The sequence below is a fragment of the Sus scrofa genome, chromosome 1, assembly GCF_054392235.1.
Source record: "Sus scrofa isolate SSC_HxYL_T2T_F1_AM1 chromosome 1, Sscrofa_HxYL_maternal_Yorkshire_Landrace_v2.0, whole genome shotgun sequence".
In the NCBI taxonomy this organism is placed as follows: Eukaryota; Metazoa; Chordata; class Mammalia; order Artiodactyla; family Suidae; genus Sus; species Sus scrofa.
In genome coordinates, this window is record NC_139383.1 from 286,150,122 (window position 1) to 286,163,947 (window position 13,826).

Sequence of the window (13,826 nt, forward strand, 5' to 3'; positions counted from 1 at the left end):
GAAGTATCTATTTGTGCAGAGAGTCACGAAGTTTGCCGGGTGGCTCCGATTCCCCAGAGGAAGGCAGTGAGGTTCCCACCGCGGGACAGGAGGCGCCGAGCTCAGACAGGTGAGTGCTTCGGAGGCCCCTACCTCTCCTTTTAAAATTTGCATATCTGACTTAGTTGGTTTCCCAGCGGGTTACCTAGTCCCTTTAGCAATCCTGGGAGGATTAAGGTGGGCTGGAAATGTCTCTTTTGCGGGAGGTGGCTTTCAGCCCTGGGGCTCGGGAGAGAAGAGGTGGTAAGGAGACAGTCTTATCTGAGATGCCGAGAGCCCCTGTTCCTTCCACCAGCTCTGCAAGAACATCCTTTCAAGACTCGATTCCAGGCTCACAGATGCCCACTGCCTGCACGATACCGTGCCCATCTCACAGCTCTCCCAGGGGCCTGGGCAGCCCATGCAGGACCCACGTGGAGGTGTCTGAGTTGGTACCCGCCTTCAGGCACAGGTTGGCCCTGTCCCCAGGGCACTCTGAGCCTCTCTTTGGCTGTGAAATAAGAGAAGGGGTAGAGGACTCTGAAGGAAGTGCCGGCTTCAGGACCCGCAGCCCCAGGCCACCTTCACCAAACTCCAGGGACACTGGGAGAGTCGGGCTCTTCTCATCTGGAGCCTCTTGAGGGGTGCATCTCCCAGCGCCAGGAACTAGAGGTGGGGAGGTAGAAACTCACCCTCTTTTACCTGATCTTGAAGAACAAGCCAAGTTAGAGTCTGGGCGACTGGGGAGAGGTGCTTGCTCAGAAGAAGGGTATTGGAGTTCCCTTGTGGTGCAGCAGGCTAAGGATCCCACACTGTCACTGCAGCAGCTCAGGTTCGATCCCTGGCCCAGGAACTTCCACATGCTGCAGACGCAGCCAGTACATACATACATATATACACATAGTAGGGCCTGTTAAGACGAGCAGTCCACAGAATCACCGTGGGTATGTGCCCACATTTTTCTGGGGAGAAAGGCTGCCATTTTCACGAGATAACCTTAGGTGGGGTGCACATTAATTCGCAGTCTCTGGATGTGGATCTGGGAGAAGCCAGCTGGACTGCCTCTGCCCAGCTGGGCTCACGTGGCTGCCTGTTTCTTAGCGGGCAGTGGGTAAAAGGGTCCAGCCTTCGTCAGGGGGCAAGTTACTCCTCCTCAGAGGTGGTGCAGGAGGGGCTCTTGGGATAAGAAGGTATGCGGATGTGTGGTTTCTTCCAACCCAGACTGAGGGCTTGGTCCTTCAGCTTCCCAGCTTGGGGACCACGGAGAGCTATACCTGGGTTAGGTTTGATTGATGGAGTCACTCAAGACCTAGAGGGCGGTTTTCGTTCCCTTGTTTCCAGGCGTCCTAACCAATGCGAGCTGTTTGAGCCTCTAATTCAGAGATGCTCCGGAAATGTTTTTCCCTCCTTCTTGCTTTTATTGAGGTGAAATACCCACCGTATGAAATTGACCATTTTACCCTGTTTAAGTGGACGGTTCAGAGGCATTCTGTGTGTTCACACTGTTGTGCTCCCACACCACTGTCCGTGTACACAACGGCTTTCATTTGCAAACGACTGAAACTTTGTCACCAGTAAACCATCATTCCCTGTTCCTTCCTCCCCCCACCCCCGGCCCCCACCATCCAACTTTCTCCCCTTGAATTTGATCTCTGGGTAACTCACTTAAATGGAATCATGCAGGATTTGTCCTTTGCTATCTGGTTTCTTTCTTCCTTTCTTTTTTGTCTTTCCTCTTTTGAGGGCCGCACCCATGGCATATGGGGGTTCCCAGGCTAGGGGTCTAATCAGAGCTGTAGCCGCCGGCCTACACCAGAGCCACAGCCACAGCAGATCTGAGCTGTATCTGCGACCCACACCACAGCTCACGGCAACACCCGATCCTTAACCCACTGAGCGAGGCCAGGGATCGAACCGGCAACCTCATGGTTCCTCGTCGGATTTGTTTCCGCTGTGCCATGATGGGAACTCCAGTATCTGGTTTAATTTCACACGAGATAACGTCATCAGTGTCTATCCATCTTACTGCGTGTGTCAGGATCGCTTGCCTTTTGAGGACTGAATACGCTTCCATCACTCTGTCTGTAGGACATTTGGTTAATGCTTTTGATTGAGTGACAGGCGGTTGGGCGGTTTCCACCTTTTGGCTGTGGTGAATAACGCTGCTGTGAACAGGAGTGTGTCAGGTCGGGTCAGGTGCCTGCTTTCGGTTCTTTGGGCTGCACATCTGGGGGTGGACTCCCCCACGTTTGATGTGGCCTTCCCTGAACTGAGGAGGAGGCATCTGAGAAATCCTTCCAAATTTCAGATTAAATAATGACCGCTCTCTGCGGGGGGCCCATAGCACAACCTGGGCTCACTTCCCCCGACTCCTACAGGGAAAGGGTGTCTTTCGTCTTTGTTTATTTCCCCTTGAGGCATGTCTTTAAACATAAAGGAAGTCCCATTGTCCTCTGTAGCAGACACTGAGAAACAACGGAGTCTTACCCAACCCTTCCAAAAACGGAAGCCCGAGCGATGAGTTTCATGGTCAAGGTGGGTCCGTCCCGCGCTTAAAAGCCAACGAACCCCGGCATGGGATTTTAGAGCAAAAGGGAAGTTTAGAAATCTTGAAGTCCAACCGTTCCTTTTGAGAGATAGGAAAACCAAGCCTCAGGTTGGTGGCTGACACGGTCGAGCTCAAGGTCACAGGATCCGACTCAGGCCCATGGGACTCGCCTCCTTGCCCCAGAACCACAGGTCTGCTGCTCTGAGTCCATCTGGAAGCTGGGGTGCAGCGTGGCCCCCCTTCAGAAGCCCTGGCCGAGATTCTGGCTCAGGGTCAGAGGACCCTCTATCGGGATTGGGGGTTTTTGAAGCGATCTTAACAGTGGGGCTCTTTCCGGAGGCCCGATACCATCAAGGCCTCTGTTTTATGAAGAAATCTTGGGCTTCTTTCACAATCTCTGCTCTCAGCTCTTTCTCAGAACAGGTTCGTGTGAATCAAAACGGCGTGGTTGTTAATTAACTACAGGATAGGTGATTGGTTCCTGTTTTTCTTTTTTTTTCCCACTCAGCTCCCAGGGGTCAAAAGGAAGTTCTTTTTGGGTGCCTTTGGCCCCCACGGTGAGCTTGAAGGCTCAGCCGTGGGGTTGGTTGTGCTGCTGTCACTTTGCCAGGCTTCCCGGAGAGAACCGTCTCGGGAGGCGGCGGGAGGAGATGGGGCCGGGGGTCGCTAGAGTGGCCCCGAGAAATCTTCTCCCATCGGGGGAACCCTGGAAACGGGGACCCCCTTGTCCCCCGTGTAAGTACTTCTGAACCACACAAGTGCCATGGTTGTGTTGTCGCCCCAGTTTCCAGTTCGCTCTGGTTCAGGATCTCCTCGTGGTCCCTCGGAGATCCTCCTAAAAGACACCTGTTCCCTTGCCTGCCTCTCCACCCCAAACGCCTCAGGAACCCAGGCGGGGCCAGCTGGGCCCTGGAAAAGACCACAGAGCTGAGGAATTTGATTTCCCATCATCTTGCCCGGCCATCACGCCCGCGTCCCTACCCCAGGCAGGCGCTCTTTCATCAGATGAGCAGAGCACCGGGCCAGGAGTCAGATCCGAGCAGGGCAGGAGCACAGGGCCCAGCTCTGCTGTAAGGCCCAGGACAAGCCGCTTGCCTCTCAGACTCCGTGCCCACCCCCTTACCCCGTGACTCGGGAAGTTGGACACTGCTTCGTTTGACTCAGTGGGGATCAGGGGTTTTTTTGGCTGCTCTGCGGCATATGGAGTTCCCGGGCCGGGGTCAGATCCAAGCTGCAGTTTCCACCTAAGTGGCAGCTGTGGCAACACCGGATCCTTAACCTACTGTGCTGGGCCGGGGATTGAACCTGCGTCTCAGAGCTCCCAAGACGCCGCTGATCCCTTTGTGCCACAGCGGGAATTTCAGGGTGTCAGGTTTAATGACAGTGCATGCGGGGAGCTCTACGCTGTCCTGGGTTCCTGCTTAGTTTGTCAGTTCCCTCTGCCCTGAGCAAGTGCCCACCCCGCGGTCTGACCGTCAGGAGCACCGAGGCCCGGGGAGCAGGCGACCAGGTCCATCTCTGCCTCGCTCTGCCCTGGGATGGAGAGCCCTTCTCCGAGCCTCAGTTCCTCCTCTGTAAAATGGGGTGATTGCCCCAAAGCTCACAGGTCAGAATTAACGGAGCTAGGGTTTTGCAGATTCAGGTTGCAAGAATGTTTCCTGATGTTCTAGCTCAGCGGCTTTAATACCTACCTCTGGTTCTAGCTGATTTACTGATAAATACTAAGCTTTAAAAATAATCATCTTTGGATGAAAAGACAGACCACTGTCCTGGGGGCCCCCTAGAACCAAAGGCAAGGGGAACCGAGCCCCCAGCCCTCCCCCAGAGAATGGGGGTCTCTTCCTGCTCTGCCGAGGGTCTGGCCTCCTCGGGGGCTCCTCAGAAGCCAAGAGTCAGAAGGGGGAAGGAAGGGGGTGTGGGGAGCCTGGGGGAGGGCGGAGGAGGAAGACGTGTCTCTGGGAGATAAGGCCACGATGGGCTGCCCCACAAGCCTGGGAAGGATGGCAGGCCGGCCGAGCCTTCAGAGTCAAAATCTGACAGCTCCATGGGCCCCCAGAGGCCTTCAAGTCCCACCCCCTCCTTTCAGAGCCCAGAGGGGAGGTGCGGGAGCATGTCTGGCTCCTGGTCAGAGCAGGCCGGCCTTAGGCCAGGCGCCGGGGCTGGGACCAGGCAGGACAGGACCCAGGCGGCACCTCCTTCCCAAAGCCTCGCCTCTGTGGGCTGAGCACCGCCACCCTCTCGGCGCTCCCGCTGCTCTTGCACCACGCCAGGCCCTTCTCAGGCTTGTTGCTGGTTTGTGATCCCACTTAGCAGGTCTGGACCCTGAGGCCTACCCTGAGGAGGGCTGGGCCTGGCGGGACCCCGCCGGGCAGAGGGACCACAGCCCAAACTCCAGATGCCCCCCAGAGGGGCAGGCAGGCCTGGGCACAGCTGGGGGACCTCTTCTGCCTGTTCTGGGTCATCCCCCTGGGAACAGGCTGGCTCCCCAGGGCTGCTCTTAAGGCAGAGCTCCAAGCCCCTCTAATCTGCCCCCTCCCAGCCCACTCTGTGGCTTACTGCCTTATCTGCTGTTCAGAGCAGCCGAGATCCCTTTCCCGCGCCTGGCCCTATCGCCCTGCAGCCCTGCCTGCTGGTTGGGCTGGCCCGGAGGCGGACCTCTCTTCTGAGGCCTGGGGACTGAAACCAGCAGAGCTGAGTTTTCCACTGAGCTTCTGCCTGGGCCCTGGTCGGGTGGGGAGGGGGTCTCTCCCGGGCGCCCTCCGGCGAGCCTCCTGGCTGGGCGCAGGGATGGGAAACCTTTAGGGAATGGGGGGGGGGGGGGACAGATGCTCTCTGCCCAGAGGGCTCTCACTGGAAGCCAGGGGTACCAGGTGGTCAGGCTGGCCTGGCTCTGCCACCCTCCCACCTCCTGAACCATGGGTTCAGGGACAGGCCTGGGATGGGCGGCCCAGCGCTCTGTCCGAGGATTTGGCGGACCTTGGCCTCTTCCTCCATGTGCACAAAATGACCTCAGGCTTCCAGTGGGGTCTTCTGGGGCCTTGAGCCCCGCCCCCCGACCCCCAACTATCCCCTCCTCCCACACCAAGAGAGGAAAGGCCTCTTCCTCTCTGAGGACAAGACTCTAGGCTAGGGCTGGGGACAAAGTGCCACCCTGCTCTGGCTGCATCAGCACCTAACTTGCATGATCTCGTGGATTTGCCATTGAGGCAAACTCGCCCCCTCATTGCAGCCCACCAGCCAGGCCCCACTCGGATAAGCGCTGAGCACGTTCGATGCGCCCGCCAGCACCACAAGCCTGGATGTCCCACCTTACAAAAAAGGGAGGAGTTTCTATTGTGGCTCCTTGGCTTATGAACCTGTCATGGTGTCTGTGAGAATGCGGGTTCGATCCCTGGCCTCACTCAGTGGGTTAAGGATCTGGCACTGCCACAAGCTTCAGTGTTGGTTGCAGAGGCAGCCTGGATCTGATATTTCTGTGGCTGTGGTGTAGACCACAGCTGCAGCTCCGATTCGACTCCTAGCCCAGGAACTAACATATGCTACAGGTGTGGCCATAAAAAAAAAAAAAAAAGGAAAGAAAAAAGAAAAAAGGGTGTAGGTCCAGAGAGGTTAAGCATCTGCCTTGAATTGCACAGCAGGTGAGCTGAGATTCTAAACAATGAGCATTTAACTCCAAAATCTGAGCTCAGACCACAGCTTTCCAAGGCCTCTGATTGCAGACCCCACAGGGTCTGAAGCTGCAGCTTTCTGGGTGCAGGGTTCACAGTGTGTCACAAATGGAGATTCCCCCGCCCTTCCTTCTCTGCTCCTAGGGCACACAGTGGGGACAGGCTGATGGGGATTTTCTAGAAGTGGGTGCATCAGTTTCCTAACAAGAGTATAGTGACAGAGGAGTTCCCGTCGTGGCTCAGTGGTTAGTGAAGCCGACTAGGAACCGTGAGATTGAGGGTTCGATCCCTGGCCTCGCTCAGTGGGTTAAGGATCTGGCGTTGCCGTGAGCTGTGGTGTGAGTCGCAGACGTGGCTTGGGGATTCCCTGTTGCTGTGGCTCTGGCCTAGGCAGGTGGCTACAGCTCTGATTAGACCCCTAGCCTGGGAACCTCCATATGCCGCAGGGGCAGCCCAAGAAAAAAAAAAGAGTATAGCGACAGACATTAGGCTTTGTAGCTGCTGTAACAAAATACCACAAACTAGGTGACTTAACACGACAGGGGCATAGTCTTTCAGAGTTCTGGAGTCTAGCTATCCAAGGTCAAGGTGTCAGCAAAGCCAGCTCCTTCCGGAGGTCCCGAGAGAGACTGTTTCAGGCCACTCCCCTCGTGGTTGCCAGCAACCCTTGGCTTGTAGCTGCATCTCTCCAGTCTCTGCCGGTATCTCTCTGTGTCTGTCTGTCCAAATTTCCCTCTTTTTAAAATTTTTTTGTTTTTATGGCCACATCTGCAGCACATGGGTTCCCAGGCTAGGGGTCGAATTGGAGCCGCATCTGCGACCTACGCCACAGCTTGCAGCAACACCAGATCCTTAACCCACTGATGGGGGCCAGGGATCGAACCCGCAACCTTATGGTTCCTAGTCAGATTCGTTAACCACTGCGCCACGACGGGAACTCCCTCCCTGTTCTTACAAGGACACGAGTCACATTGGACTTTAGGGTTTCTCCAAACCCAGCGTGACCGCATCTTGATGGCATCTACGAAGACTCTATTACCAAATAAAGTCACATTTGCAGCTTCCCGGTGGACACGAACTTTGGGGGAACACTAGTCAACCCAGGAGAGTGGGTTCTGATTTTAGGAGGAGCCCTAAAATACAGAGGAGCGTTGTCCCCTGTCCCTCCTAACCTTTCTCCCATGTGCCCCCCCCCCCCAACAGGCGTGGGCCTCCCGCTGACTATGCCGCGCTCCTTCCTGGTGAAGAGCAAGAAGGCTCATACCTACCACCAGCCCCGCGACCAGGAGGATGAGCCGCTCTGGCCTCCCGCCCTTGGCCCTGGTGAGTCAGAGCCCAGAGGAGCCTTCCGCCTCCCCCACGTGACGGGGACGCCGCTGCAGCCTACCCTTCCCTGTCTGTAGTGAGGAGAAGCTCAGGGGAATGAATGAGTGAATGCACCCATCTCTGCTCACCGCGAGGGATGATGGGAGCATCCTGGTGGGAGCGGGTCCTCGAGAGCTGACCTGTGGCTCCTGCTCTTAGGGCTGATCTAGAGCGGAGGTTGGATGCTTGGGAAAACGGAGACTGGTCCACGAGCTCTCCTGGGGCAGGGAGGGGAGTCTCCTCCTGGCCTCCACCCTGCTCCCACCATCCTGGGCAGAGCCCCTGCGTGTGAGCAGCCGGGGGGGTGGTGGGCAGCAGCAGCAGGTCTCTCTCTGGTCCCTTCCTACCCACCTCCCTCCAAACATCCCAGTGCTGCTGCTCTAGGCTCTGACGGTCTTGTCTCCCCGCAGTGGCCAGGGACCAGGTCCTGAGCAACAGCCCTGTCCTCAGCACCCTGTTCCCAAACCAGTGCCTGGACTGGACTGGCCTCAAACAGGAGCCAGAGCTGGAGCTGGACCAGAGATTGACCAAGATGGCCTTGGCCCCAGGTACCCACCCGGGACCCCCAGCCATCCCCCAGCCAGTGCCAGGGACTGGAGGGTGGACGAGCTCAAGGAAGCAAGACCCCTTGACGTTGTGGGGTCAGGGAGGATGGACAGTCTGAGCACTCGAGCTTCCAGTTGGATCCCTCCAGGATGGGGAGCTCATTCCCCCAGGAGAGCTTCGGGGTGGTAGGGCGGGGGAAGCAGTGAGCAGGCCGAGGCCGTGGGTGAGGTGGGCACTCTGCAGGGGCCATGATTCTGGACTGAAAAGCTGGGACCCACCCCGGGGACCCAGACCCTCCCCCCCGTAAATAATTTGGGCTCCACACCAAAGGCCTCAGCATGAGGTGGAGGGTGGTGGAGAGTGGGTGCCCTATTTTTAATGTCACCACCAGGAATATGTCCTATCCTCCACAGAGGGTCCCACTGTGATGTCCCAGCCCCAGGATGGGGACTCGCCATCTTCCGACTCACCCCCATTCTACAAGCCCAGCTTCTCCTGGGATGCCCTGGCTTCATCCTATGGCCACAGCTACCGGCAGGCCCCCTCCACCATGCAGTCTGCCTTCCTGGAGCGCTCTGTCAGCCTGTACGGCAGCCCTCTGGTGCCCAGCACCGAGCCACCCTTGGACTTCAGCCTCCACTACTCCCCTGGCATGGACGCATACCACTGCATCAAGTGCAACAAGGTGAGCGGCCGGGGTGCGGGTGGGCTCTCGGGCATCCCCTCCCCTCTCCATCACCCCGACAGCTGCAGGCGTTCCTAGCTGGTGCTCCCTGTGCTCTGGTGAGATCAAGGATTCACAGTATTCATCCTCATCACCGCTCATTGAGCCCTGACCCTGTGCTAAGCCCTTGTCGTGCATGGACCCCAGGAAGTGGACAAAGGGCTAAGGTTCAGAGAGGTCGAGTCACCTCCCCGAGAGCACACAGCAAATAGATATCAGAACCAGCTTTCAAACATGGCTCTGCCCAACTCCCAGTTCTTAACCACCAGGCAATTTAGCCTCTAGATTGGGTCAGAGGAGCCTTCCAGACCTCCCTCCCCTACTCCATTTCATAGACAGGAAAGCCAGGCCCAGAGAGGGAAAGGAACCTGCCCAGGACACACAGCGCATGCCAAGAGAACTGGCAGTCCAAGTCTCTGTGGATGAGCTGGGCGCAGAGGTGGGGTCCCCGGCCCGTCGCCCTCTCTGTGTCCCCGGGGGCCTCATGCTCTGCCCCCTCCCCCGCACGCATTCAGGTGTTCTCCACGCCCCATGGGCTTGAAGTGCACGTCCGCCGCTCCCACAGCGGGACCCGGCCCTTCGCCTGTGACATCTGCGGCAAAACCTTTGGCCACGCCGTGAGCTTGGAGCAGCACACGCACGTCCACTCCCAGGTAGGCAGCTGGCCGAGCACGGGACCCCCGATTCCCACTCCTGCTCTGGGCTCTCCCTCTTGACCCGGGGTGACAGATCAGGGGTCCCTCACTCAGTCTGGGTCTCCAGCACCTGCCCATAACACACTTCAGTCCCTGATGGACCAAGTCGGCTTCATGCACAATTGGAAGAGGCTCTGGGCTCGGGCAGGGTTTCCGAGGCAGCTGGTCTGTGATGCTCAGGAATGACCCGCCTCCTGGGTAGTCAGGGCAGGTTTCTCACCTTTGAGGCTCTGGACTCCTAGCATCTTGGAGTCGGACTTAAGTGTTCCCCTCGTCCCACTTAGCCTCACCCGATGCTAAACGCTGTCTTCAGAATCCTGTTCCAGGGAGTTCCTTGTGGCTCAGCGGGTTCGGGATCCAGCACTGTCACTGCTGTGGCTCTGGTTACAGCTGTGGCACGGGTTCAGTCCCTGGCTTGGGAATGTCTACATACTCTGGGCATGGCTGAAAAAAAAAAAAAAAAGAAAGAAAGAAAGAAAGAAAGGAATCCTATTCCTGAGACGGTACCTGAAACCAACCTGAGTTGGGAATGCCCGGGTAGATAGAAAATACCCGCCAGGACAAGCAGGAAGGGATGGTGGCAACGCACACGTGCCCGCTGCCTGCTGGCTCCTCCACCCCCTTCCTCCCTGGGACCCTTTGAGGTCACTACTCGGGCTGGTCCAAGGCGCACGTGAGGATGCTGAGTCCCAGGGAGGGTAAACGGCTGGTCCAAGGTCGCGGGGCAAGTGAGAGGCAGCAGCCAGAACCGGGCCCCAGTTCAGACCCTTGAGGAAACCACAAGGGGCGAGCCCCGTGGGGGCCCCTCAGGCTCTCAGCCCCGCCGCCACCCCGGGGGGCCGGCATGGGGGGTGTCTGGGTCCTGCTCCTCCGGGCCCCGTCCTCGAGGCCACCCCAACGGTGTGTCCTGTTCCTCAGGGGATCCCGGCCGGGTCCGGTCCTGCGCCCAGCTTGGCAGTCCCGGGTCGCGAGGCCCCGCCTGCGCCTGACCCCCCGGGGCCTCGTTTCCTCCGGCAGGAGCGCAGCTTCGAGTGCCGGATGTGCGGCAAGGCCTTCAAGCGCTCGTCCACCCTGTCCACCCACCTCCTCATCCACTCGGACACGCGGCCCTACCCCTGCCAGTTCTGCGGCAAGCGCTTCCACCAGAAGTCAGACATGAAGAAGCACACCTACATCCACACTGGTGAGGCCCCCCAGGGCCCCCCGCCTTCACTCCTAAAAGGTCTGGGCTTGGGGTTCCCATTGCGGCACAGCGAAACAAGTCCAACGAGTAACCGTGAGGACGCGGGTTCGACCCCTGGCCTCACTCAATGGGTTGAGGATCCAGCGATGCCGTGAGCTGGGGTGTAGGTCGCAGACTCGGCTCGGATCTGGTGTGGCTGTGGCTGTGGCGTAGGCCGGCAGCTGGAGCTCCGATGAGTGCCCTAGCCTGAAAACCTCCGTATGCCATGGCTGCTGCCCTAAAAAAAAAAGCAAAAGGAAAAAAAAAAAAAGGTTCAGGCTTTAGGATAGGGATGGGGGAGGGGGTCAGTTTGCATAAAGGAGCCCACTCCCTCCAACAGGAAGAGCTGGACACGTTATGCTACTTAATGTGCAGGAAAGTTACTAGAAGGAAATAGCCAAATGTCCCCATGGATGATGTGGGTAGATGTGAAACCGACAGGCCATCGGCTCCTGCATTCACTCATTCCCTCGTTCCTGCGCGTTCCCCACTCACGTCCTCATTCATTCATTCCCCAGCTGTTGGCCAGTGCCTCTCCTGGGCAGGGCCCTGAGTCAGGCGCTGGGCTCCTTGATAAACAAGACAGACCTCATCCCTGCCCTAAGCACGGTGCAATTCCCTGGAGAGGGGTGGCCAGCGTTGTATTCGTCTCATCTCCCTTGTCTGATTATCTTCTAAAGTGAATGTGAGATAAAGCATAATAAAGTCCTAGAAAACACACGCAGGGCAGGGGGGCGGCAGGTCTGGTGCAGATAGCCCTGACCCCATTCCTGCTGCCCCCACAGGTGAGAAGCCCCACAAGTGCCAGGTGTGCGGGAAGGCCTTCAGCCAGAGCTCCAACCTCATCACCCACAGCCGGAAGCACACAGGCTTCAAGCCCTTCAGCTGTGAGCTGTGCGCCAAGGGCTTCCAGCGCAAGGTGGACCTGCGGCGGCACCGTGAGAGCCAGCACAACCTCAAGTGAGGCCGTCCCTGCTCCCGGCTCCTGGCCAGCCAGCCCTGACATGACATCACCTGGCAGGGAAGCCAGCCTCACACACCCAGGCTCCCGGAGGCAGCACTGGCCGGGACTCTTCCAGCTTGTTTTGAGACTCATCAGAGTGCTTTGTGACCTCAGGCAGGTCACTTGCCCTCTCTGGACATCCCAACATTTCTCTTGCTGCAAAGTGTGGCAGCTGGGTTGGGTCTTTTCTGAGCTGATGTTGTCTATAGGTCTAAGAGCTTGGTGTCTTCCCAGGGACAGAACCCAGGGGGCCAGAAGAGCCCCAGGGGGACAGGGGTGACAAGAAGAGACCAGAGCTGGAGCCCACAGAGAAGTCCTCCCCCTGCCTGCCGCCCACTGGGCTCTGGTCAGATTGGTTTTCAGTGGACCTCTTTCTGGCTGCCACGGAGGGTCAGAGCCATCTCTTGCCCCAGTGGGAGGCCTAGCACCCCACTGCCTCAGCCAGCGTGCTGGCCACTCCCACTTCTGATGGCTACTCAGGCCATGCGGTTCCCGTTCTGCTGTTAGACCCGGGCCGGGGAAATGAGCCATCACTGCTGTCAAAGCCTGTTCATCTCAACTGCTGTAAATAAAAATAAAGATACAGATTTACTTACATTTGAGCAGCATTTATTAAGCACCTGCTGGGTACAAGCTAGTGCCCGGGGCTTTGGGGAGGAATGGCGGGGAGCCTTCAAAAGTGTGGAAACTTCCATCGTTGCTCACAGATGCATTGGGAGACCAGCGAGACCTCAGGCAGGGGGTCCAGTGGAGGCAGCTGCGGGCTGTATAGGCTTCCTGCAGCTGCTAAAAGAATTCATTACAAGCGTGCTGCTTCCAGCCACACAAAATTGCCCTCTTACAGATCTGGAGGTTGGAAATCCAAAATGAGGAGTTCCCATTGTGGCTCAGCGGGTTAAGAATCTGACATCGTGGAGTTCCCGTCGTGGCGCAGTGGTTAACGAATCCGACTAGGAACCATGAGGTTGCGGGTTCGGTCCCTGCCCTTGCTCAGTGGGTTAACGATCTGGCGTTGCCGTGAGCTGTGGTGTAGGTTGCATTGCTGTGGCTCTGGCGTAGGCCGGTGGCTACAGCTCCGATTCAACCCCTAGCCTGGGAACCTCCATATGCCGAGGGAGCGGCCCAAGAAATAGCAACAACAACAACAACAACAACAAAAAAAAAAAAAAAAAAAAAAAAAGAATCTGACATCGTGCCCGTGAGGACGCAGGTTCGATCCCTGGCCTCGCTCAGTGGGTTAAGGATCCGGCATTGCCATGAGCGTGGTGTTGGTTGCAGACATGGCTCGGATCCCGTGTTGCTGTGGCTCTGGCGTAGGCCGGTGGCGACAGCTCTGATTCGATGTCAAGCCTGGGAACCTCAAGATAATATCCGAGTCCTGATCCCCGGAAGCTGCAAGCTGCGAATGTTATAGAGACAAAGGGATCCTGCAGAGGTGATTGAGTTAAGCCCCAGGCCACCCCTCACTAGCCGTGTGACTCCAGCTTGAGCCTCCTCCTCTGTTAAATGATAAGTGTAGCAGCCCCTTTTGTGGGCAGAGGGGAGGACCCCTGAGGCTATCCGTGCACAGCAGGGAGCAGGAGCCAGTACAGAGGAAGCACTGCTAGGCCGTGAATGTACCCACTAGAAGTCCTGCCCATCCTACCAGGCCTGCTCAAATGCCACTGCCTCCAGGAAGCCTGCCTTCATCATTCAGCCAGAAGGTCTCCTGCTTCTAAGCACTGAGCTCCTGGGGCTCCTCGTTTACAGATCAGGACCCACTGGACCTGGGCTGGCACTTATCTGTGGGTAACTCTCCGCTCTGGGCTCTAGCCCTCAGCACCAAGCCTGTGCCTGGCCCACAGCAACGGATGCTTCTGAGTGAGTCCCTTCTGGGTTCTGAGCTGGGTCCAGGGTTTCCATACGTCGTCTCTAACCGCCCCCAGCCTCCTGCAAAGGAGGTGTCATCATCGCATTTTTCAGAACAGGCAACTGAGGCTCAGAGAGGTCAGCCGTCTTGCTCAAGGTCACACAGTGGGCAAGTGCAGAGCTGGGATC

General features: G+C 57.6%; 1 protein-coding gene across 7 annotated transcripts; it reads left to right on the forward strand.

Annotated features, from left to right (window-relative positions):
- GFI1B (growth factor independent 1B transcriptional repressor) lies at positions 1 to 12,386 on the forward strand. Of its 7 annotated transcripts, none has more exons than XM_085000329.1 (8): positions 1 to 109; positions 335 to 690; positions 7,438 to 7,557; positions 8,010 to 8,147; positions 8,559 to 8,830; positions 9,385 to 9,522; positions 10,483 to 10,747; positions 11,572 to 12,386. In XM_085000329.1, the coding sequence occupies exons 3-8, from the start codon at positions 7,458 to 7,460 to the stop codon at positions 11,748 to 11,750; spliced, it is 1,092 nt and encodes a 363-aa protein (XP_084856455.1). In that variant the 5' UTR covers positions 1 to 109; positions 335 to 690; positions 7,438 to 7,457; the 3' UTR covers positions 11,751 to 12,386. The 7 variants fall into 7 exon arrangements, with proteins under 7 accessions (XP_084856455.1, XP_084856489.1, XP_084856447.1 ...); XM_085000363.1 differs by having other exon boundaries at positions 10,582 to 10,747; XM_085000321.1 differs by lacking the exon at positions 335 to 690.
- The last annotated feature ends 1,440 nt before the right edge of the window (positions 12,387 to 13,826 follow it).